At 36.9% G+C, this 26,872-nt stretch overlaps 1 protein-coding gene across 4 annotated transcripts in view; it reads right to left on the bottom strand.

Moving 5' to 3' along the window:
* KIDINS220 (kinase D interacting substrate 220) overlaps positions 1-26,872 on the bottom strand; it is an 81,127-nt gene that overhangs the window by 10,586 nt on the left and 43,669 nt on the right. For 2 of the 4 annotated variants that reach the window (XM_087775021.1, XM_087775025.1), the window contains 4 exons: positions 12,381-12,559; positions 10,370-10,596; positions 5,700-5,810; positions 4,766-4,822 (listed from right to left, as the gene is read on the bottom strand). In XM_087775021.1, the coding sequence (XP_087631147.1) occupies positions 4,766-4,822; positions 5,700-5,810; positions 10,370-10,596; positions 12,381-12,559 (574 nt within the window). The remainder of the gene's footprint in view (positions 1-4,765; positions 4,823-5,699; positions 5,811-10,369; positions 10,597-12,380; positions 12,560-26,872) is intronic. The other 2 variants (XM_087775023.1, XM_087775024.1) reach the window with 2 other exon arrangements.

Here is a 26,872-nt window from a genome sequence, read left to right on the forward strand (position 1 = left end):
GACTTAGGGGCTTGGTATTCCTTCTGAGGACAAGACAGTTACTTTCCAGATTCGGCGATGTCTCCCTAATTAGGTGCCTACAATACCTAATTAGTTACCATATTAGGCATCTAAAGGGGAAATTTAGGTCTTAATCTAGTTTGATTTTTAGCACAGCTAAAATCTTGATCATGTTAAGGATATAAGTCAATCATCAAACTGATGAAGAGGACAGGATGAAGCTACATCCATAAACTATTTATCGTATACTTCTTTTATGTACATCTCTATTTTTCCTCTTTAAAAAAAAATCACTAAGTTTTTCTTCAGAATACCAGTTTTGTCTATTATTTCCCCATAAACACACTATTTACTATTGGTATGAGTTAGATAATACATCCATAAAGAAAAGGTATTAAGTTAATTCAAATCTTAATTACTTTTTGAAAGAAAGCTTATCAATTAAAATAAAATAAACTATTATAGCCAAAATTACGTTGTGGCATGAAAATGATCCCTAAGCAATGTGTGTAAGCACTTGCCTTTGTTCTCTGAATCTATTAAATACATTATCTATGATAGATCTACAAATAAATGAAGGAAAGTTTTAAACACTTCTAATTCAACAGTTCTCCTTCAGATCAAAATATTTTTTTAACAATCAAGAACAAGTCATTCTTTCTGCATGCATTAAGAGTCAGTTTAGAAACTCTTCTTTCTCTGTATAAAAAAAATACGGAAAAGCGCTAAAATATTTAGACTATTTTCGTTAAAGTGTGAACTGTTTGAAATAGATGCACATTAATCCAAATCATTCTTTATAAAAAGCACTCTCCGAAGAATAAGTAACGTAATAGCTTTAGGGATACTGTCATCATGTAAGTGAATTAAAACTGTACTTAAACTGACACATTTTTCAGCCTTAGTGGTTTTGTTAGAGATGCTTAGAGAACATTAGTCTGAAAAGTATTTGCCATGCAAAAGCTAAAAGCAGCTTGTCAAAACAAACCTCAAGGCTAGTAATGAGCATTAGTTTACAGACAGCCCAGCATGAAGCGCCAGTATGATAGCTTCTGAAATGACTCTGAAATAAGTGAATGATAATTCACAGAAAGTGGCTGTACCTGTCTGTTTTTGTTTAACCCAGACTTACACGGCTTTGAGAAAAGGACAAAACAGAATGAAAAGAAACAACAGCTTAAAGCAACATCAGAAAGGTTGAACATACAGATGACATGCTTTGAAGTAAACAGAGGAAATCAGTGTTAAGACAGAAACGGGATATTTTCATAATGTGATGAAACTTTTAAGATAGACCTTCAGAGTATACATTTAGTATATGCTATACAAATACTGTTTTCCTATGAGCAGACTACTCTGTTTTGTACTTGTAAAAAAGCAATGCTTGCTCCATTTTGTTAGCATAAAAGTTTTACCTTATGTTTCTAATGAAAAATCCTGATTTTAACCATTCTCCTGCCATTTCAAGATCACATTATACCACCAATGTATCTGAAATACCTTTAAAACCTTGTATCTAAGCTCACACACACACACACACACACCCCCCCAAAAAGCAAACCACCGCCACCCACAGAACTGAAAAGGTTTAAGAACAAATATTCAAAGCACAAAAATGCTACATAAAAGCACCTGGAAAATCCATACAAGAAAATTCCCATGCAACACACTGTCATTCATGCTCGAACTTTTTGAAAAGCACTTCCAGTTTCTTAATGAAATTACTGTATGTTTATCTACACTACATGCTCTGGGACATGTTAGTTCTCATTCAAAGCACACATACTACCTTTTAAGGTATTATATATTCAATGCAGTATGAAAGATGTATTTAAACAAAGTAATTATATTGCAACAAGCTGCATCCTAACAAGTCACAATTAACAACGTAAACTAAAGCACACGATTAAGTTTATGACAGATAACCACTGCTAATGCTAGTTTGATTTCTGACACAATAGGGGATACTATGAACAGATATTGGTAACACTACAATCCAACGATAAACCCTTCAGAAGAGCACTCTAGATGTTTTTGAATGAAGTCAGCAGAAATGCATGTTTGCCTCCATCACAGATGTGCAAAGGTTGACATCTTAAGTCAAGCCTATTTTCATTAGTGATTTAAGCTGATACCCTAAAATTTGCAATGCACCTTCACGTTGATACAACTACATAGACGGTATTGGTAAACTTACCAGTTTGACACCTATGTTTTGGTCCATTCAGTAAAGCACAGTAAACTACAGTCTGAGATAGACAAGTTTTATCATCAGCCACAGAATCCAAATATAGAAGGTCGCAGCAGTCAAATTATTGATACGGGATGACTGCTCTCAAAGTATTTCTGATTTCCACTAAGCTAACCTAGGCTTACACTGATTTTACAAGACTAATGATTAGGATCTGAAATTTCCAAACTCGGTCAACTCCAGCATCAGACTGACAACGACAGGGCGTTAACTACATCACGTAATATGCAATGAGTAGCAATGATGATCTGCGTAAAAAACCCTGATACTCCCGAAGAAACTGGTTTTTGCCCTGTAAGACTTGGAGCATTCAAAAGAATGATTATTCTCTATTTTACACAGATGTAAAATTACAACATTTCTGGCTCCTTGCCAGATTTGCATGAAAGAATTTTGATTCGACATGCTCCTCTTGTTTTCAATCATCAAACCAGTTACACACCTTGGTGTTCATTAACTACTTTGTACAGTATTTTAGTTTATTTCATTACTTTGCATGCACCAATCCATTTAATAAGTAAAAGCTGTATCATTTATATAGTGGCAACGACCCATCAATTAAGAGCTACCTAAATAGCTGGATGAAGTTATTGTACCCATCACCTCTGGATAACTGCAGTACCTAAAACAAGTATAATACTATTTCCTTTCAAAGAAATTTCAATAAAGTCTACAAAAGAAGTGTTTTTAGAATAGATGAAACCCTGATGAGGTATCCTGTCAGGCACACACTCTTCTTTACCGAGAGAGTGGTCAAACACTGGAACGGGCTTCCCAGAGAGGCAGTCGATGCCCCAAGCCTGGCAGTGTTTAAGAGGCATTTGGACAAGGCCCTTAACAACAGGCTTTAACTTTTGGTCAGCCCCGGACTGGTCAGGCAGTTGGACCAGATGATCGTTGTAGGTCCCTTCTAACTCAAACACTCCTATTCTATTCTATTCTATTCTATTCTATTCTATTCTATTCTATTCTATTCTATTCTATTCTATTCTATTCTATTCTATTCTATTCTATTCTATTCCCATACCCTGACTAACAACATTCTCGCAAACTACCCAAGAGATTTTAAAAAATTCTAAATTTTAGATTTACACTGTAGGTTAAATATTGCTAAGTCTTAGAAAAGTCTATGATCCAATGTGCTGTACTACACAGATTCACAGCAGTACAAATTAAACTCAAAAACAGATCTAATAAAATCCTCCATTATCATTATTTCAAACAACGTTTCCTTTTAATGTTCTAACTCCTGTATTTTCTTACCTACAGCCAACAGACTCCATAACTTACATGAGTCTCTTAAATTGTTGCTTGAAACTGCAGCATATGTGTGCACTCAGGGCAGCAAGCAGAAGAGCAACCAGGTCCAGGTCTGCTGCTGGAGCTCTTTCACTACTTTGCCCTGAGACTAAATACCACTTTTCCAGTCCTGCGTCCCTTCTCACACTCATGGATACACACATACTTCAGCCATCACTCTACTGCTTTCTCAGAAGTCCTTACTTTTTCTCCTTGCACTGACAAGCTGCAAAGGACTGGGAAGAGAATGGGATACTGAGATAAGGAATCAAACACAGGGAAGGCATCAGCATCTTAAAAAATGCACTACCAGAAAAACTTACTCCAAAGTCATCCCTTCACACAACGCAGTTAACGACCTGAAAGAGAGAACTTCAGGGTACATTTTCCATTGCGTCGCCCATACATGGGTGCTCAGTGAAGGTTATGTGCAGTTAAATACAGTTCTGGAATTTGTGTGTGGGTTTTTTCATTGCACAACAATGGAAAGACATTTTTGCAATGATTCACTAGAAGGAAAAATAACCGAGATCAAACTAGAACTGTTGCCAACAACTATTGGCAGCAAGTATTAAGAGAATTATGACAATCATATTAACCTCTTTGCTTTGGTAATAATTCATTATTTTCCATTGATTCCCCCACTTAGAGTTAAAACAGATACCCATAAAGACGACATCTTTGTGTGAATACTTAGAATAAAACAACAAGTCATGGAAAAGGTAGATGTTAGCGTTCTGTCACAAGAATAAGGTTATGACCAGCATTTTTTTTTTTTTCATTTCTATTAAAAGTTGCTTTATACTGTGTTAACTGCAATAGCTTTTTGTCACCAACTAAAGAAGTATGGATCAGGTGAGAGAGCTAACTGAAGCAGAAAAAACACAGTTACTTCATTCTAAAATCTAAGCACTGAATGACCAGCTGTCATTCTTCACTCTGTTTAGCTACCACAGCACTCTTTTACTGGAAGCTCACCATAGCTACTGAGAAAGGCAAGGGGAAAACTACAGGGGAAAAATATAATACATCTTATAAGTGAAATATTAGCTCTTAAATTCATTCACAAACTACATTAGTTTTCAACTACTCTATTTGCCCACCAAAGCCACTGATGCAGTGTTAGTGAACTGCAGTTATGATTAATGCAGACTCATTACTGCTGAGAAAGCAATGAGATGCTAAAATTTCCACACCACATGACTACTCATTTACCATAGAGGGGTCTGTGGGTGAAGGAAGCCCCTCATCAGCATCCTCCTTGATAACATCCTAACAACAACAAAATATTATGGTTTGGGTAAAATGATCAAGGGCTCAACAGAAAATATGAAGTAAACAGTGAATGAGAATGATCTCATAATAATACATAATTCAACAGAAACACATTTGTTTTTGCTTAAGTGATTAAAGATTTCACCACCTTTTAATAGCTTTGCTCATTGTATCAATACCCTAGAAATAAGCTGATTGACAAGTGAGGCTTTTACTTTTTTAGCCTTCCTTAGTTCTTAATTCTGTTTGAACTGCCATCTGTCATTAAAATAAATACTGTTAAATAGGAATTTTATTATTCTATAGGAAGCTAGAAAAGTCTGCTTGTTTTTCCTTTTCAATGGGTAAATAAAGTTGAGTTATATGTACTTACAAAACCAAGCTACAACTAATGCATACTTGAGATAAAATGTATTTTGTTTTACTTAAATATTTAAAACATTCCTTTTAACTTTTTACTTTGGCCTTCCAATTTCTAGTATTCTCTACAACATTAAAGGATGTCATTTTATCTTACAAAATTTTAATACAAATTTACAAGTATCACTCTTTTTCTTACAATGTTCCACTATAACGATTTCTTTACTGTAGTACAGCTGGCATTTTCATTAAAGTATTTTCCTGCCAATATTACAGGTCATATTCCTCTAATTTTGATACCTGGATGTTAAAATTGGTTTTCCTCTCCAAGTAATTTCTAAAGTTAAAACAAAATACATTTTATATTACGTGTTAATAAAACCTTTGCTTAAACTATTTGTAATATAGAGCTTGTAATTGTCTAATAGTGAATCATCATAAATAACCTTCATTTTCATTACTCACTATATTTATTGTCTAGGTTAGTATTTGAATTATCCTTCAAAATACTTACTAGGCCATTGTTCTGATCTCTGGACAAACTCGTTTTTAGTGGTGGACGTGAGATGAGATGAGAACTGCCAGGGTAATACCTTGGCATGTAAAGATATGGGGCAAAGAATGGCTATGGAAAAAAAAAAAAAACGTAACAAAAAAGGGACAAACAATTACACAAATAAAAATGTAATAATAAAATAAAACTTATTTCAACAAAACACATCCTCTAATTGAGTTTAATAAAGTGAAAAACAGCAATTACTAATAGCTTTCTTTACTTTTTGCATTGAACAGAATTCAATCAAAACCTCTGGAGTGAGTTCTTCAGAATCCCTCAGTGCCAATGGGTGCTCCGGCACGGTATTCTGGAGGAACAGAGTTGGAGTGGTTTTGGTAGCTACACTCTAACATCTGTTCCAAGTATGGGAAAAGGATCACTTAAGGATAATTCTGATAATTTCACTCTCTCAGACCTGTTAAACCAAAAATTAGATGCTCAGTAAAACTTACAATGTTTCATAATCTGAAGGCAACTGTACCAGAAGACAAAAAAATGTGATGCACAATAGCACCACTAGAACTTCTCATATTTGTGTTAACCAATCTGAAGACTTCCACAAATACTAGATTTTATAAATCTATAAATAGATTTTTATAGCAGACAATATTTGAGCTTTGTTTTGTTGGAAATGCATCAATGCATGTTGTTCAATACAAATACCATTTTAAAGGACAATGTTAATTGCCATAAAAAAAATATCAGAAACATTTTTTTACAATAGAAATACTTTTTTTCCCCCTCCACAAATATTAGTTAACTCTAATCACAATTTTTATAACCAGGTTCCTTTTTATCCCTTTTTACTAACAAATTTCAAGAAAATAAGCACTACCCAAGTTTCCAACAGTCTTATCAGTATATCAGTGTAAAGGGTCCAAATGAGAACTCAGGCTTTTAATAAAGTCACTTCTTTAAGATATAGAGATCTCAAAATTAAAAATATACTTCCAACAGAGGACTCCATATGCTCCAATCTTTTAAGTTTTAAAATCAACTGTAAAAACATGTTCCCTGAAATTCACATGCTACCCACTGGCACGCAACAAAACCTCTCCGTGTGTGTGTATGCACAAGCGTGCATTTAAGAGTTATGAACCTTACAACTGGCAATGCGGCTAGGAAATACAAAGTGCTTTTCCAATATTGTGAAACTTTGTTTTGACCTATCTGTGAATTTGGCTTAGGTTTTAAAATAAAGAGTTTCTTCTCCTTATCAATTCTCTTTTAAGGCAATGTAATGGAAACCAATAGAGCCTTTAGACTTTAGGAAAACAGAATTAGTGCTCATTGCTTTCAATTCATTACCCAGTTCTTAAAAAAAATATAAGAAATCTCAAAAAAAAGGCTGTACTGCAAATTTCTGATGTTTCTGTATATAGCATTTAAAAATTGTATTACCCAGCTATTTAGCAAAACAGAACATACTATTTGGTTTGTGTTTCTGCACATGACAAGATTCTGAGTAGTCTACTGCACCAAGTTCAGCATAGAGTAAATAATTATATGACTCATTGGCCAATATATGAGGGAGAAGTAAAATTTGAAGTATTCCACTTTGGATTTGTCTATAAGGACTAAAAACACTCTGCATTCAGAAGCAGCTGTAAATGAACTTAATTCCTCATACATCAATGACTTAGACGGCATATGCTACAGCTTTGAGTGATTTCTGGAAAATACAAATGGTTTCATATTCTTAGCTGCTAGAGGTAGCCTTTGCACACTCTTTCACACAATTACCACAAAAAAGTTCATATGCTCTTCCAACAGATGAAGTGACATGATACCCATTGTAACCATTAGTCTAAATGTGGAAGTTTCTTTTGTTTCAAATAGGCAGGAGAACCAATACCTAGCCTTTGCCTTACATTTATTGGTTAGTATAGGATGACTCAGAAAATTCACTGATTTAAAACTATTTCACTGTCATAAGGCACAGATTCTATGGTAGTTCCTGGAAATGAAACTCTCTTCAAAAAAAGTTCATATTATTTCTAGAATAATTAAATGCCTCAGTTTTCCACTAACAGCTTCAACCACGTGGAAAAGCCCCAAGCATGAAATGCTTAATGATCATACCACATTCAAATGCCTAGCTCTCACTGCAAAGACTATCCTCTGAAACACAGAGTGAGCACCTGTTTGTTGGTTGCGAGTCATCAAACTAGAAAGCAATGAAAAAAATTTGTCCAATAAGGCAATTATCCCACAATTCTTTCATAATTTCTAATTGTGCCTTGAGCCCACTTCAGCTACTCCACTGCTTCCCAACCGTGGGATTAATTCTCCACTATAGGCTTGAACGCTACAGACTCAATCTTCATTTGAAGTATGGTAATACAGGTATCGTGAAAACATGAGATCAATATAAATACATGTTGGGCATAAACTGCTGTAGAGCTGTTTGCAGATAGCCTATAAAGCATAAATGTGCTGTTTATTCTTTTTCCAAGATATCAAAGAATTTGCCCCTCTTTTGCAAAAAAAGTCTTCATATGCCATAATTTCTAGTTCCCACCCAGGAAATCCCCATTAGACTTGCCTACCGCTCTGACCTTCCCCATAAGAAACATGATCTCCACAATGAGCCATGATAGCAGCAATTTTGAGAAGCTGAACTTGAATCCAACTCATAGCCAGGCGATTAGACAGTGATAAAATGTACTCATCCAGCATAGTACTATACTGAAAGCCAATGTGCCAAGTTGAAGAGCTGCTAAATAGGACTACAATCTTTCCTTTACAGCTATACAGAGGGAAAATGGGGTTTTAAACCAAAAATGAATAGATTATGTCACTGAACGTTCAAGGTCCGTAACATAGGAGAATCTGAAGAACAAAGCAGAAACAGACATAATAAAAAAACATATTTCCTAAAAATAAACAAATCGAGTTTTTTCCCCAACAGCTCAAAGGCTTTTTTCTTAAGCACAAATGAATGCTTAAAGACAACATTTACTGGTCAGAATAAGGGATCTATCCCCAGAGCTTAGGGCATTTTTGCATAAAATTCAGGCATTTCCACAGAAGCATTTGAACCCACTGTGCTGTGTCATACAGGTATCCAAGACCTCGCTCAGAAACTGCCACTGGGGAGAGCCCATTCTTCAGTTGCTGTTCTTTTTTTAAGCACTATTCTTACAAAAACCCGAGAAGTGAAATATGATTGAAAATGCTGAAGGAAACAGCCTTTCAGTCTAAATTTTCTATTATAAGGTTCTTATCACTTATCTCAGTATGCGGTGTTCATGACAGTACCTTTATGACTCCAAAGTAACGAATACAGCTGTTTGTCAGTATCTGAAAGTATGAAACGCTAAAAACAATTATACCTTAGAAGGGCAGTATAAAATTTCAGAGACAAAGACCAAAACAGAAGTATTTTGTTCAGCAGGCAAAAAACTAAGCATGCCTGTAAGCCTGTGTATGCATTTAATACAAATGAACAAATAAATTGATTGTAAGAACAGCTTATGACTCACCAATAATTGCCTTTGTAATGCTTATTAGAGCAAAAAAAAAAGTTTCAACTGTATATCACCCCATATTTTAAACCTTGTCATGTACAGTAACACAGACACAAAAACAGGGCTTCCAATTAAACACCTACTTTAACAAAGCTGAGCTAGTATCAGCATGAAGATTCACGTGACAAGCATTTACCAGTGTTGGACTACTTCAAAGTGTATGTCATTTTAAGGTATTTTCAACAAAATAGTATATTGTCACTGTATTGAGGGTATATAAGAATAACTTAAGAAATTCTGTGCTACATGTATTCTTTTCTGCCTTGGTTAACAAACACTGATTTAGGAATAACTAAATTTTCTTTCCAGCTTATTAGCTTTAACATTTACCTATGGTCGAAGCTACTAAAAGTTGAGTCCATTTCCTGTATACAGAAGTAAGCTATGACTTTTATCAGCTTTCTACTTTTTTTTTTCCTGATAGTACTGCAGAAAAAAAAAAGTAAAAAATAAAGTTTAAAAATACTGAATACATCCCACAAAAATAGAAAGTTTAGACTCGCTCCAAATATACAGTAAAGTACTTCATTCAATTTTCAAGTGAGCCATGCCCAGGATTATGTTTTCTGAGGCCCACAAATAGCTCAAAAATGTATGTTTTACACCATTTATCTTAATTCCTTTAAACTAGTGCAACACCAGTTTAGGGAAAAGAACCCAGAATAACTTTAAAAAGAGACAAAAGGGAAGACAGACATACATTCTTGTGATGTAGCTCCCCACTTGAGTTTCTGTGTGTTTTAACCAAAGTCACCAAGAAAAAGCCGGGATCCCTTCCAATGTCTGTGAGCAAGTACGCGAACGACTGAGTACAGTTTACCCAACAAAAATAAAAAAGGCCTGCAATATCCTACAGTTGAGCAGTGTCTTAAAATGATTTGACCTTTTTTCCCCTTGTGTAATTTGTTTTTCTGATGCAATTTACCACGTTTCTCCCCCAGACTACAGTGACTGAACATTACTGTGAAATTTACCAACTTTTGGAGTTTTTGCCATTACTAAATAAAACTTGCATGGGTCTTTTAATATTTCATAGATGACATCTGCAATGTTACCAGATTAAATCAGAAGAATGTTAATTGGTTCTCGATTATTTACCCGATTGTAAAATGGATGCTGAGGTCCTGTCATACCACTATAATAACTGCTATGAGGTTGCGGTGATAAAACTCCGCTATTGAAAGGTCCGTTGAAAGAGGTTGTAGAAGAGCAAGCTGATGAAGGCTGACTGAACAGAGATGTTGCTCTAGCAGGTGCCTCATGCAAAGGCAATGTGGGATAAGGAAGTCCTCCAATATTCATTTGATCTCTTGCAGCACGAACATCTGAAAAATAAAAAGGTAAAAAAGAATGAGATTTTTCTTGAAATATTTGAAAAAGTTTTTATTTGCCAATTCATTACAGTACATTTTTGTGTATTTAACTCCAATCAGAACTCATCAAGCAGAACATCAAATGTCACTTTCAGCTGCAGTCGGTTAATTTCTCTTGAGGATCACATATACACAGGAGTCTTTAAAAGAGTTAGGACAATTTATTGCATAAATTTACGTAGCATATTAAATGCCTCTAAACATTCTCAGAAAGAACAAGTTACAAATCCCAACCCAAATGGGAAGCAATGCAGAAACACATCATGCCAAGTATGTCTCTGATGGTAAGTATGTCTGATGTGATAGTCAGACCTGTTCTGTTTCTGAAGAGATTAATGAGACAGAGCTTGTGAACAAAGCTAGGCCATCCCACTGCAGCTATCAAGTGCAGAGAAGGAAGTTGGAAAAAAGGTAAGAACAAAAAGGATTCCAGTTGAGGACTGAAGTGTCACAACAGAAAAGACAGGCAAAGAGAACTATAAATACCTGAATTCAGTTCCCACCTAGAATACTCACTATCATACCAAAGCCTCATAAGGATTTGTCCTGGTTTCAGCTGGGATAGAGTTAATTTTCTTCTTAGTAGCTGGTAGAGTACTGTGTTTTGGATTTAGGATGAGAATAATGTTGATAACACACTGATGTTTTGGTTCTTGCTGAGCAGAGTTTACACTAGTCAAGGACTTTTCAGCTTCTTGTGCTCTGCCAGGTGCCTAAGAAGCTGGGAGGGAGCATAGCTAGGACAGCTGACCCAGACTGGCCAAAGGGCTATCCCATACCATATGACATCACGCTCACTATATAAGCTGGGGGAAGAAGAAGGAAGGGGGGGACATTGGGCGTGATGGCGTTTGTCTTCCCAAGTAACCGTTACGAGTGATGGAGCCCTGCTTTCCTGAGGATGGCTGAACACCTGCCTCCTGATGGGAAGTAGTGAATGAATTCCTTGCTTTGCTTTGCTTGTGCACACGGCTTTTGCTTTACCTATTAAACTGTCTTTATCTCAACCCACGAGTTTTCTCACTTTTACTCTTCTGATTCTCTCCCCCATCCCACCGGGGGGGAGTGAGCGAGCGGCTGTGTGGTGCTCTGTTGCTGGCTGGGGTTAAACCACGACAGGATTCTATTTTAAATTTAAAGTTCTGATTTTCTTCAAAGCTTTAGCATCTCTTCGCAGGTGGAAATATTAGGATGTCCTAGCCCTACTCCAGAGCCACTAGCAATCCCTAAGACAGGGCAAGAAGTGCCATACCATGCGTCACATCAACCCACAGCAGCAGTGAGCAGTCACTCCGATGCTGAGCAGAGTGTTTTTGCAGTTATCTAGTAGAGTATCTATCAAATGGAGACGTTCCACTTTGTTTCACTGGCTTCCTTTCTACAGGATCTTACTTACACTATTCAAAATTGTTAATGAAGATCTAGAAGTCAACTTGCATCTCTACTACTAAAATATCATTGTGTGTATTGGCTTCCTCCATCTGCTAAAGCCATCTTCAAATCAAGAACAGTGGATTCCCCCCTTGAAAAGAGATGCTTTAGTCTAGTATGATCTGGCCTTTACAGCAAAGCTATTAATTGAAACTGAATGGCCTGTTACTGAAGTCAAATCGGACAATCTGAAGGTCTGATTTGACGAACAAATTAGGATTCTGTGTAACATGCAAAGTAGCTCTACCTAAAATGACAAGAAATAACATAATTGTCATTTTCCATTTATTTGAAAGCATACTCACCTGCAATGATTTCTCGTAGCTTGGGATCCAAGTTTACAGTACATGGCAAAAAGGTTCTTACATCACGTGCAACAAGAACAGGTGTTCGTGAAGATAAAAATACTTCAAAGTTCCGTATATCTCCATCAATTTCAAGTAGAGGTTCAACATCTTTAGTTGTAGGAATATTCTTTGAAATTCTGGGGGTGAGGGGATTAGATAAATCATAAATCATGTTTATTGCAGTATGACTTCCATTTGCACAGTGATATTCTGGGACGAAATACTAGTATGCTTGCGTCCATTCTCCCTATTGTCCAGAAAATGAAGATAAACCATAAAGAGCTGCACTGTCTGCAGAAAGAACAATTTAACATTTTCTAATATGCAAAAAATCTCAAACCGCTAAGTAATCTGATCTAATTGTATGCTTCAGACCAATCTCAAAGAAGCCATACAGAAGACTAAAATCAGATCAGGAATTTATAGATCAGTAACATCAAATTCAAAGTAAGGGGAAGTTAACATTTGTCAACATTAACCTCAAACATCCATTTGAATTCTGATATTCCAATCAGAAATTCCATGGTTAAAAATCTCATTTTTAAACTAACGTTTCTCGTAACAGGAACATTCAGGCACCTTAGACATTGACCAAAACCCAACTGTTTGTGATTTCATGGTAAAAATTGGAAAAACAACTGCCTGCTTTCAAGTAATTCACCTTCTCAGACAAGAAGCCACTAACAGAAGAGAACAACAAAACAATGAGACATGATCAGTATAAGGCACTGCTGATGCATTGTGACTATCACCAAGCAATGGTGCGTTTTTTTTGTAAGCACTAGTAAAAAGTTTTAGGAAGGAACAAGGAGAGGATTAAATGTCAGCCTTGTGGAAGTTTATGAAAAGCTCCCACCAAATGCAAGGAAGTTGGTGAAGAGTCTAGAGCACAAGTCTTATGAGGAACGGCTGAGGGAGCTGGGGTTGTTTAGCCTGGAGAAGAGGAGGCTGAGGGGAGACCTTATTGCTCTCTACAACTACCTGAAAGGAGGTTGTAGCAAGGTGGGGGTCGGTCTCTTCTCCCAAGTAACAAGCGATAGGACGAGAGGAAACGGCCTCAAGCTGCACCAGGGGAGGTTTAGGTTGGATATTAGGAAAAACTTCTTCACCAAAAGGGCAGTCAGGCACTGGCACAGGCTGCCCAGGGAAGTGGTCGAGTCCTCATCCCTGGAGGTATTTAAAAGACGGGTAGACGTGGTGCTTGAGGACATGGTTTAGCGGTGGACTTGGCAGTGATAGGTTAACAGCTGGACTCGATGATCTTAAGGGTCTTTTCCAACCTTAACGATTCTATGATTCTAAGGAAGTGATGGAGGCTGACACGATGGGTCAGATGGACCTATCTTATTTGACATCTCATCTCATAGTATCATGACTGGTATCTCATTTGATACCAAATGAGAAACGATAATCTAAATTAAAGATTATTAAAATGAAAAAACATTTCTCACACCCAGTATAATAAAAATGGAAACAGTGAAAGAATGCACTGAGAACAGTTCACATGGTTATAGTAATGACTACAAAGTGACTGTGACAGCACTCTATATAGATATCAGTGAAGTAACCACGCTGTATTTAAAATAAAAATAGAAAAGAAGTTAGGAGAAAAAATATATATAGAAAAATAAAAAACTTTATATAAAATGAATGATGCACCTCACTAGTTAATGGCTTTTCCCAAAGACATATGATCGCAGTTCCACGAAAAGGGATGACTTAGCATAGACATGTTGACTGCTCTGTGAGCTGCTGTAACTTGCTAAAAAGAAGTTAGCATAGCACAAAGAAAGCATAAGAGTTTTCTCTGATTACTGAACAATTAAAGCAGCTAAGGCCACTGCCAGTGCTGTTGTGGGGGAAAGGAGTGCACTGATGCATGGATGGAAAGGGAGGAAGCCCTCATGCACACTCAGTAGCCTATCAAAATGCAACCAAGAATCTTTTACATTAAATAAATTCACGCTCATGTCTCTATGAAGAGAAAAGAATGTAACACTTTTTAAAAAAATCTGGTTGTAATTGAATTGTATTTTTAATACAACTAATGAACTAAATCTATCATTAGCTGAACGATGTTACCTTATTTCACAATTTGTTAGCTCTTTAAAAGCAACGATTTTCTTTTACCTTTATTTTTAGATCCTCCATAAAAAGCAGAATTTTATGTGCCACGGGATTATTCCAGAGACAACAGTGGCATATTTACACAGAATATTTAGCACTTAATGTTAAGAGAAATAAAAGAATTGAGGATCAATGCTAGATGCTTGAAGGAAGTGCAACTCTTTTCATTAAAAATGTATTTTAACTGCATGTTAATCTTTCAGTCTGATCTTTTAGGACAGCCTTGCCCTATACTAAAAGTAGAATTAACAAGTTCCTATAAATTTTACCAGAAAACATCTGAATGGACCATGTACCTAACAGATGGAGGATCCTGCCGTACCATGCTGTCATAAGCAGTATCTACGAATAACTATTCACAGTGAGATGTTACTTCTACAGCATAGGAAAATGTAACAAATATAAAGCATAAAAGCAAGTGTAGCCTATTCTAACAAAGGTTCTGATCCTGTAAATCATTATTAGCAGTCGTCTGGATGGCAGTGGGATTATCGAATTTAGGGAAGTTCAATGCATGTAAGGCTTCACAGGCTCCAGCCTTAAGAGAATAAAAGGTGGTGCTTCTGTGAGAAGAGAAACCTGACAGCCAGAAGTAGGTTACAGTTTCAAAGAATGGAAATAGTTCATTCTCCAACAGTGTTTAAAGAAATCCAGTAGGAGCTAAAAGTGGTCCTCACCTCAAGGAGTGAATGGTCAAAAGAAAAATATAAAAACATTGGCAGTATCAAAGTAAGACTTGTATACTCAACAGAATCTGAGAAGCGTATATTTTACAGCAATATTTAGCTACTACTTAGGTTCTTCTATTTTGCCTTATATAAAACTATGACTAAACTGACTGTAAATGTATGTGCTTTTATTCAAACATCAGAAATGTGAAAAAAAACCCCACAAAACCACTAATGCACACTTTAGTTATATATATTTACTATGAGTATCCTAGACAAGAGTGCAACACTGGCAAAATGAAAATTAAGTCACTCTTAAAGTCAGGGACTGAAGAGTTAAAGAGTGGCCTACTTCAACACTTAAATCTACAAAATAAAAAGCCAAAAGAGAATGTGACATAGATTTAAATAAAACACACAGCTGATGAATCACATGAAACAAATTAGCTGAATTTTAATGCCAGCTCTACTTAAGTCTGAATGCGAACAGTGTTCTGAATACGATGAACAAAGCTACTGTTCAGAAGCCAATAGCCCACTGCTGGTGTGCAGATTGAAGTCTCTATTCTAACCTCCTGAGCTCAATGTCTTAAACTACGCCTTTGAAAGAAATATTTATGTAAATGATAATCTTTTGGCAAAGAGCCACAAAAATCGCATGTGCCTGTACTTCTCAGATAAAAAAATAAAAGGTTAGCATGTAAAGCACTTTAGGAGGTTTTTTTTCTAAAATATAGACACACAGATCTAAAAATAAAGCACTGTGAACACCCTATTCTCATTTCAGGGCTAAATTTTCCTGAGGCAGAATTATTCTTTAAATCAGAAACATCAAAAACTGTCAGTGTTACAGGGTGTCTGTTTCCACGAGAAACTACTTGAATTTAAAAGGAATGAGCCCAAAACAGAACATTACACTGACAGAAGAGAACCTTAAAAATTCATTCTACTATTCCGCACGTGTCCTTTCCATGCACAGCTAAAATTAAAAACTGCTTTCAGTGTGGACTAAGTTATACTCCAACAATGATGGATTATTTCTGGCTTTCTCATCAAACAAAAATAATTTATTACAATTACATATAGGTGCGCCATCTTATCTTCCATTAAAAAGACTATGAATTTGCTCCAAATTTTTTCTAGTTTATGTTCACCTTGCACTTCCACGACTGACTTGGAAAATAACCACCACGGTCAAACAGTGGGTCCAGCACTGAATGCTGCCAGCATAGCTCAGATGCTAGGCTGCTGGGCTATACATGACGCAACCTACCTATTCACCACCTACCGCAGGAGGTGGTCGTCACCACAGAACGTGGTCCTTCACCACCCAACCAGGTGGTGGTAAAACGGCAGCAGCATCAACTACCTTCATCCACACTGAGGGCCATGCTGCGCTCACATTCCCTGTGTGGTTGGTTATGTCAGGCCCTGGAGTACGCCAACAGGCTCTACCACCTCTTCCCCCCAGCCCCGGCCAGGGGTTTCGCTGCCTGTGCTCAAGGCCAGCTCTGATACACTGCAGCTGCGTAACCTGGGATTGGACTGTTGTGATAAGAGCTGCCAGAAGCCTCACTGGAGGCCTCTCTTGCACAATTCAAGAACTGCCTTCAAGCTCAGGCCTTTGCCCTTGGTCCTTGCCTGAGCTACATCCATGTACCTTACTGGTCTTGACCTTGACTCACTGACTTGACTTCCTGGCTTGACCAAAGAAGTGCCTCATGGCTACAGACCACTGGGCTGTTTGCCACCCCTGGCTACTGCCACTGAACCTGCTCTGATCCTCCTGTTTGGCTACTGTGGGACTGAAGCCCTTGCTCATGAGGACAAGGCCCTGCCTGTGTTGCTGTCCTCCTCAGCTCCCAGCTTGCCCTGCTCCTCCCGGACAGGTGGAAGGTTGACTTCTCCGCAAGCCCTCCCACCCTGAAGGGCCGTTCTCCCTGCTCTTTCCAAACCTCTCTCCCTGAGGACGAAAACAAAGAAATTATACAAGTTACTCTTTGCACACCTAAATCTTTTTTCTCATGTGGTTTAAAGGAGCAAGTAACTACGTGGACAAGAGTCATTTAACTTTTGCACTCCATAAAAAGCAACAGATCTAATTAATTGTTATTAAATAATAAAAAGAGCAACAGAAGGCATGAGCATGAAGGCGTGTCATGTTCTACCTATCATGTGCCTTTTAAATTTTTCTCTCAATACAGTTTAAGACAAAAATGTTGCTTAAAATAATGAAATAACTTCTCATTAAAAATGACATGAAATATTTTTTCTAAAGGTTTGATACTGAAAAACAGAAAACTAGAAAATCTGGGCCACTTTTGAATGCAATATGAAATTTTGATGCTTAACAGTTTGCTAATTAGACATCTGATCTCTAATACCTAATAATCAAATACTAATAATACAATGCTTTGCTCTGAAGTTACTTATCCTATTCTTCTCATGTCTGGTCAGTACAGTGACAGTGTATCTTTATGCCCAAGGGTGCATTTTTTTCTGGATTAAAAGCTCTCACACACAACACTCCAGAAAATTTGCAGTACTATCAACATATCAAGAATAGTGCTGCAAATATTGTTTCAAACTGAAATTTGCACCAGGTTATTTGCCCACTGAAAAACAGCATTTGCTCATATATACACTTGTGTAAAGGCAGGAATAAAAAGTCATCACACATTCAATACTAAAACATAAGGGAATCGATGTTTTATCTTAATGAAGACCAAAAAAAAAAAAGAAAGCTATAGTTTGATATATCTATCTAGACAAAAATTATAAACCCCTCAGTGCATATTAAGCAGTACAGAGACTTCACTGAACAGATGCAATAGCTATTTAAAAACTCCTATTACCATAGGTATTCAGGAAAGCTTGCTTTGCAAAACCGACTCTAACTATCCAATTCAAGTAACAGTAGATAAAGCACCTCTTCTGAGTGTTCCTGCTTTTGATCATTTCAGAAAGAAAAAACATTTTGACCATTAAAAGACTGATATTAAACTAATCTCCCACACCCAGTATCATGCACTGTCACTCAGCCATATTAAAAAGGTCTATTTTTAATACAACTTTCCAGAATACACCCTACACCATCATTCTTTAGAATTAAAAAAAAAGTGTTAATACAGTTACAAATGCCTGGATTCATTCACAGCTTTGAAGTGCTATTTGAATTACAGAAAGCAAAAGAATTTAAAAAAAAAAAATCAATATATTTATTACACAGATGGAAAAAGCAGCAAAACAGAGTAGCACAGAAGAACCCAAGACTGCTCAAAGCTGCTCTGTAAACAAGAAAGTAATTACATCTCACTAACTGACAAGTCCAACAAGATCACTCACACAAGTGAAATACAAGAATACTGTATTAATCTGGTTTGGGTATTTTCAATACTGAACGTCCGTTACAAAGCTGCTTTATGCAGGGATTCTTTTATTCAATATCTCCACCTGTAGGACTTCAGAAATTCAGCAAATATTTGCAGGTCCTCTAGCATTAGAAATGGCCATGGTTCAGCCCAGTGTTTAGCACAAGACTCTTTTCTGGGGCTACGTTATGGCATACAGTTAAATCTCAGGACCGGGCAAAAGGACACTCCTCCTCCAAAAGTCCATGGCAAACACTTCACTCACAGAAACATGAGTTCCACTTCTCAGAGTAAGTCAAAGACTAATCCATCGATCTGTTGCAAACGCTACCCAGAAATGCAAGGCAAAAGGTACAATCTACATTAACAGGTTAATAACCAAAATTCAAGTCAACCAGGACCAAAGTCCTATTACTTCCTTCATACAGCATTTGGATTACCTGATTTGTTCCTTATCTTGCCCTTCTGAAGCAGCTTCTTATGGCAGAGTTGATCTAACGAGGCAAATTTATTGTATGGGCATATGAGCAAGTTGTTGCAAGGAATACTAGAGCATCAGCTTCCAAAGAACCTGATATTCCATGCCACTGCTCAGTGGTAGGCTTTTACAGCACTATGAGACATGAGCCTTTTCTGAATATGAAGTAAGAATTTTATCTCCTCTTTTTTCCTGAGAGAGAGAGTACATCACATTTATTGTGGGGTAAGAGCCAGGATATGGGCCACTAGCAGTATGCAGCTAAGAGACGCATTTCCAGTTTATCATCTCACCTCACAATGTTTTCCCACGTTCTCAGGTTTTGAATAAATATTCTACTTTTGACAAAAATGTTCAGCAGGCACAAAAGCCACCAATCTCCAATTTTATTTCCCAACTTTATCAATTCCCCAAAAAGCACAGAAGTCTCATGAATTGACTTACATGGGTTAAAAATAAAAGTTTTCTTTCCTGAAATTGTTTACAGTGTTACTAAAACGAAGGTTTCTGTGTTCTACCCTAAACTAATATCAATCAGTATGTAGTATCAACAGGGGATCAGTGATACCCTAAACTAGTACCAATCAGTGGTGCTTGGAGGGATTTGAAATATGCACAGGAGCCTTTCTGAGAGATGTCGTTAATACACATTAACTATACTGTAAGCATTTAAAATTATCTGTAAAGTATTTTAGAAATATGATTTATTACTATATATTACAAAGGTAACTAAAAAAAGCTAAAAACACTCTTCTGTCTTGTTTTGATTAGCTTTTGCTCCAATCCTTTTTCTCTCCCTATTACCTTTTCATCTGAACTGAACAGCTGAACCATCTTTCTTACTTGTCATGTCCTCTGGTAGGTACTCTCTACTTCTATTTTATACCTTGCCTCATGTAGGTCTATTTAGTAGGCAGTTTGGGCAACAGCCACCTACTACTCAACTGGTCTGCTGCCTTTTAACATTGAGACCACATTATTAGCACAGCAAGAAGCATAATAACTTTATGTGCCCTGTGTTTTAAGTAGGAGGCAATAAAAGGAAACTGAGAAACAAAAAGCAGGTTAAATATTTAGAGGTAATGCCTCACTGTGAGGTCTACAAGAATATTAAATTGTCTACTTAAAGGAAGTGATTTATTTAAACCTGGCCTGGGCCAAAGATGATTGCAGAGAGCATTATAACCGGAGTGATGAACGTGGCACCTTCCATAGCTTTTTCATTTTTAATTTCTATAATCACTAAAAAGCTACACTTCTTAAATTAATACATCAATAGATTATATACAACTCACAAATCCCTCACAAGTTAATTTCACCCTTTTTATTAAAAAGTATTTAAACAGTGTCAAAACTGGAATTAACATAATAACCTTCCAGAAAAGTTACATTTCAAGTGATCTTGCTCAATTTTAACATTGCTAGAGATTTGCTGAAAACATGTAACATACTTTTTTAAAAGAATAATTTAACAGATACTTGTCTAAGGCACTGTAATGAAAAACTAGACAGATAATGCTTATCTTCAGTTTTTATTTTACTTCTTTTCTTCTTACTTATGTATATTAACAAAAAACCCTCAAATGATTTAGACAAAGGCTTTTAGCTCAACACATAATTGCAACAAAATTACAATAATTGTACCAATTAAAATAATCCTGAATGAACAGTTTGTCATCTTAATGTTCCAATGGTTTATAGAAGGATCTACTTAATTAGCTGAAATTGCTTTCCAATGTTAGTATCAAATGTCATTTGTTAAAAGTTGAACGATTTCGAAAATAATTTAACAAAGCAATTTTACAAAACACCAAGAACCAACATTTTCTTTTCAGCTGAATAAAGCAAGCAGATGTGTCATCAAATTGCTATAAAAATAAATGAGCCTTTATATAAGGAAAAATAAATTTTACTACTAGTGCTACAGAATACTATTTTCTGATTTTTTATGAAATCAATGCCTTCAATAAAATAATTTCATATCATTTATATCTTGGTGGTATTTTTAGTATGCTGTAAATACACTTTCTTAAATTGAAGTAGTAAACAATGAAGTAAAAACATTCAACTGTATGTGAAAGAGAAAAATATTTTAACCTGCCTAAGTGATTTCCTAATTTGATTCACATGGGCATATCACACAAAAGATCTGAACTTATCAGTAAAACACACACCAATGAGACCACGCTACAGAACTCCAAACCTACAGCAATCAACTGCTGTTCCACTTATAACTAGATTAGTTTTTACCAGTTCAATCTGAAGAAAAAAGGAAAAAAGAGAAACAGAGGATGAGTTGTCTAGTAACTGGAAATTAAGTATTTTTCTGGTTACCGTGACTAGAGGTAACTACCTCTCTGTTTGCTTCCAAAAAGGGGTACCATCAGTAAAGAGACTGGGAAAAAAGCAAGAAAAATCATACACCAGTGCTGAAACTGGGAAGACAACATCCAGAACTGAAGAAATAAAGGAACGCCAACACTTTCCATTATTGATAAATCAGACAGAGCAGATGTCTTCCACAGTTATTCCTTAGAATGGTCTAAGGGTTGCAAAAGCATTAAAAAAAAGTAATAAATAAGCTATGGCTGGCTTAGATCCTTTAGTCCCCCCCCCAAAAAAAGAATCCTGAATAAAAGAAGGCTATTATGTTATTCTTCTACATTTGGTGTGTTCTGCTTTGGCACATTGTTTTGCCATCCAATTTGACATCCACCACAGGTAGGCACGCATACATATGTGCACAGATACTTAATTGCAGAGGTTAAAATAAGCCCAAGTGATGGATGAATTATATGTTGCTAAGTTTTAAACAATGTTTACTTACAACTCTGAGGAAAGCACAACCATTTTCTCATGCTAGAAGATGTATATATTTTTTCAAAATCAAAGATTTAAGATTCTTGATTTCCATAGTTTCCTTCAGCTTCCCAAAAAGCATGTTTTCAAGGAGATTAAGTAAGGGTGGAGATCCTAATCTGAACAGATGGCTCACGAGAGTTTCTTCTCTCCTGAGCCAGGCTCTCATGTTCTAGTATTTTGAATGAATATATAAGAATAGTCACATCACAGAAATTCAGGGACCAGCAACTATTTGCTGATATCCTCACAAAGAATTGATAAGCCCTGTCTTAATACTCCAGTTTGAGTAAAGCCTGGGCAAAGAATGACAGGTAGGACTGTCCCTCACGACATCAAGCACGACAAGCAGAATAACATCAAAACCAGCCAGTAGGAAGCGCTCAAATAGAAGGTTGTGAGAATGCCCGAATTCAGTATCATTAAACAAATCGTAATTTCAGTTCTGGAGACAAGCACTCTCCTCTCCCCAGTGAATATCTTCAAGCACTGAGACAGTGCTACCAGGCCTCCCCGCCTGGCAGGGACCACACTGCAATTGTTCTGGTAGCCTGCAGTGCGTTCCCGGCCATTTTCGTTTCACAGGCCAACTGGAACTTTACTACAGTGCCCATGCCTGCCTGGAGAACTCATCATGCTCACCAGGACCAGAAGGTTCCTGCAACTTGTCATACAGCCTGCCCCAGCACTTGGTGTAACTAATTTAAACACATCTATCTTCAAATTAAAGTAGCCTTTGCTGCTGTGTTTTGTGCTAAACCTTATCTTTTCCTCCTGCTGCAAACATGCTCAAACCACATTTATTTGTCCAGGCTTTTTTAAGAGCTACTGACTCTCGAGGATCCTGAATGGGCTCTAGATGCAAGGTTAGCACCACAAGACTCAACTTAAGCCTCGCATTAGCAATTCTGGGCATTCACCCTAGCAGAACTGTAAATGTTGCAGTAACTTCAGTGGCAAAAATTCAGACATCCATAGCTCTTCAAGTGTTACAAGTTTAGTCAGTCATTTTCTGAATTGCATTCTTGAACTCAAGGGGCAACTACACGCCTGAAGTTTTACTTTCAACTGTGTAAACCTTAACACATGGAACAGACTTTACCAGCGAGGACGGTCCAGCTACTAACAGCTTCAAGAAGTGACAGGCTGGTAAACCGGCCATATCTACAAGAGACCTGGTTAGCTCATAGATGCAGAAACTCTCCCTAACACCTTCAGATTTCAGAAGGACAAAGGCCTACAGGCAAGAAGGTTACAAAATTACTTTAGTGACTTCTAGGAACATCTTCCAATAGACAAAGTACTGCAGACTGGTTTCTCCTGTGGTAAGAATGACATAAACAGGTAAAATGTGTTCAGCATTCTCTCATTTAGTGAGCAAACTTAATGAGGAAAGGGACTGAGAAGACATTCCCTCCCATACAACCAACTTTAATAGCATTATTTTTAATCAACAAGGTGGCAATATCAAATCACTGCCATCTACAGCCTTAAGCAATAGAAAATATCAAGAAACTAAGTAAGATGACTAAAACTCAGAGCCTCAAACTGAAATGAAAAACTAAGGCCTTGGGGGAAAAGAAATAAATGACTCAAATGTCTTAGACTGAGGAAGACTTGAGAATCCAAAAAAGAGAGGAGAAAGAATTCAAGCAAAATTCGGACTCCTCACTGCATGAGAAATCAGACAGTGATGATACTCACAGCAAAATCTGAGGTGAGACAAGGACTCTCCTCATCCTTTTTAATGTCTTTTCTACTTTGGTACAACCTTTTTGAAATATGATGACTAGACTCTCATGGTGTTTAGAATTTAGATACATCACAGATTTGTATAATACAAGACCTTCCTTCTTTCCATTGCTTTGATAATAACTCCTAAAGACACTGTTTCATTTTCTGACTGTTGCTGAGCATGAATATAGTTTTTCAGAGAAATCAGCAATGATTTGTGAATTTCTTTCCTCAATGCAGATTTATAGGCCATTACTATGTTAGCAGGATTATAGATGAGATTATTTTCCCCAGTATGTTATGATACCTATATCCACAATGACTTTGATCTGCAATTTACTCATAGCTACTTCCACAACCCTCTGTCGAACAGCTGTCCTCGTTATATTTTGCATCTTCTCCCTCTTCCAGACCATTTACAGGTATGTCAATGTGCAAGAGTGCAAGTATTACCTTTGGAAACTACCTGCAAGTTTCTCACAAAACTCTTATTTCTATCTTTCACTTCCTCCTTTTGTTTTCCTGGAGCAACCTTGCCTGTTATTACCTTAAATTACACTTAAATGTTCTTAGATCAAAATCTTGCTTAAAATTTCTTAAATTTTAAAATATTACATTGCCTTCTTCACATGTTCATTGACTCTGTTGAGAATTCAGTTCCTTGAAACATATCTTTTCTCTACAAAAGCCAGTGACTTTTCCCAGTGTATCATTTATTTAGATCTGGCATTGACATTCATTCTGGTGTCATGGATGTTTCCTTTAGTCTTCACAAGAGAGCACATTCCCATAGCTGGCTAATTTACAAGTCTGAGAATTATCAGTTGCAAACATTCACCAGAAACTTGCTTTAATCTGACAACTTAATTCTCTTACAACTTCATTTACAGAAAGCCCACATTTTATTCTACTTTAGGGCTTTAAAAATTTGCTTTCTGCAACTTCTGCAAGCCATTTTGGCATTACACAAAACTGACATTAGGAAGACTCTTTACAGCAACATGGAGAAGAATGCAGCACAACGTAAATGTAGAGGAATATTAACTGTAAGTCACAATTGTAAATAAAATGGTAAAAATAATTAAAGTAGACCAGGACAGAGAGGTGGGTAATGACAATATTGGGCTTGACCACAGAACAACCTAAACATGAAAGCGGAAGGAGAACACAATAGACAAGAAATCAGATTAGGAGCTTAACTTGCCAAGGAGAGAGACTACATGAAAATCCTGACGATGAGAGATGACTTGAAAAGGCAACACACAAACCCAAAGGAGTAAATACTGGTACTAATAAGTATACCAACTGGAAAGCTAAACCAAGCAAAGATGCAGACCAGCAAAGAGAGAGGCTGGAAGTGAGAGGATAAAAGTGAGATGATACAGCAAGTCAGTTTAAGGAAGTAAAAAGAGTAAAGACATTTTTCTCCAGAATCTGGACTGGAAGCCAACAATGCAGACTCAGCATTTTTTTACTTTCAAAATTTGTCACAATTACAAAGTATGGGCTTGTTCCCCTCTACAAAAGAATTACAACATAGCGTCTCTACCTGGTTCTAAGAGAAAAGCCTAAGTGACTCCAATCCATAAAGACTGTTCATAGAGATGTGCCTGTGCCACAAATTGAAGCCTAATTTTGGCTTGGTTTTTTAAGACCCCGGGAAAATGTTGCCAATAGGTTTTCCCATCTCTGCATAGTATGATAAAGACACACTACTCCCAACAGGACTGGTTTCATACTCATCAATATAGTCTTCCATATTCATCATAGTATCTATAGAAAAGCACTGGCAAATTTACTTTCCCCAACAATCCTTCACAATAAGAACATATTAGTTAGGGTTTTTTTTGTTTTTAATAACAAATTGAAGCACAGAGATACAGGTATTTAGTAACCAAACTGAGATGTCCAGTTTTTTTCAGAGTACTCCCCCTACTGGAAGCAGAGTTCCCACTAGCTTCAGATATAGCTCTCAACACTCAGCACCTACTAATACCAGCTTACAGAACCATAAGCTGTATACCACCTCCCAACAGAGGCACAAATGCTGTCCAAGTGAAAGGTATGATAGAGGTGACTAGTCCAGCATCACACAAACTCTGACAAATAGTTCTAGAGCAGCTTTCAGTTGTCTTAGTTTAGTTTTCCTATTGCATTCTTTTCAACTACAACAGGCAGCACTGAAATGGCCCTCCCCTTTACCACATAACCTGTCTATACAGTTTGCAAAATTAAGTTCTGGACATTACAGGACAGGAATCTTATGGGGGCAAAATAGCATATGATCATACCAATTATATATCATAATGCATACACAGAGGGGAATTAACTGCAGACTATTTTTATTCTTTCATTTCTTAATGCTTGACTTGATTCTTTTCATTTTACTACATGTTGTGAAAGTATTGCTCATTCTTTGAAATACTGAAAACCAAAACATCTAGTGAAAAAGACCACTACCGTTAAACATGAACACAGAATATGCGAAGACAAACAAGCGAGCAGAAGCTGCCAGGGCCACGCTGGGCAGAGTCATTCTGCTAGTGCCACCTGCCGGCACAGCGCACGTACACACGGGTACCACGTTTAACTTGCACCGAATCACGCTTCTACAGCATCACCTGTATGGATAGTAAAGGGCTGGTTATAATCTGCCTCCAAAGATACAGCAGTAAAACAACACAGGTTTTATTACCACTTGTCATACCCTCAGTGCACACACAAATTATCTACTGTAGCTCTTCAGTTGAAGGTACCTGTAACAGATCAATCCGTTGTGTTAACCCTCTGCCCCGCACAGTCAGCAGCTAAGAGGAAGGCAATGGAAAGTTCTCACTGCAACGGAATCCTGGGGATTCACAAGCTTTTTAACACATGATATTTTAGAAGCTGGAAAAGTAACTATAATATCAAAGCATTCTCCTTATATGGAGAACATGATCGAGTGTGGAACTCCTACACTTAACACAGAACCTACAAGACTCCTTTCATCCAAGGGAGATATCCAAGCAGACCCCTCTCCCCACACACTTAAAGAGTTCAGAAATGCAGCAAAACCAAAGAATAACTTGCACTGTCACAATAAAAAGTAGTTTGACACAAACTATTCAATACTAGGAAAATTATATTCTTGCTCCTGTTCTAAAGTACCAAAATATTTTTTAAAAAATCCTTACAGAATAAAAGGCAGGCAAGAAGTAACACAAACTCAGT

This window comes from Nipponia nippon, unplaced genomic scaffold, assembly GCF_047370975.1.
Source record: "Nipponia nippon isolate SJK-2023a ecotype South Korea unplaced genomic scaffold, ASM4737097v1 scaffold_4, whole genome shotgun sequence".
Classification (NCBI taxonomy): Eukaryota; Metazoa; Chordata; class Aves; order Pelecaniformes; family Threskiornithidae; genus Nipponia; species Nipponia nippon.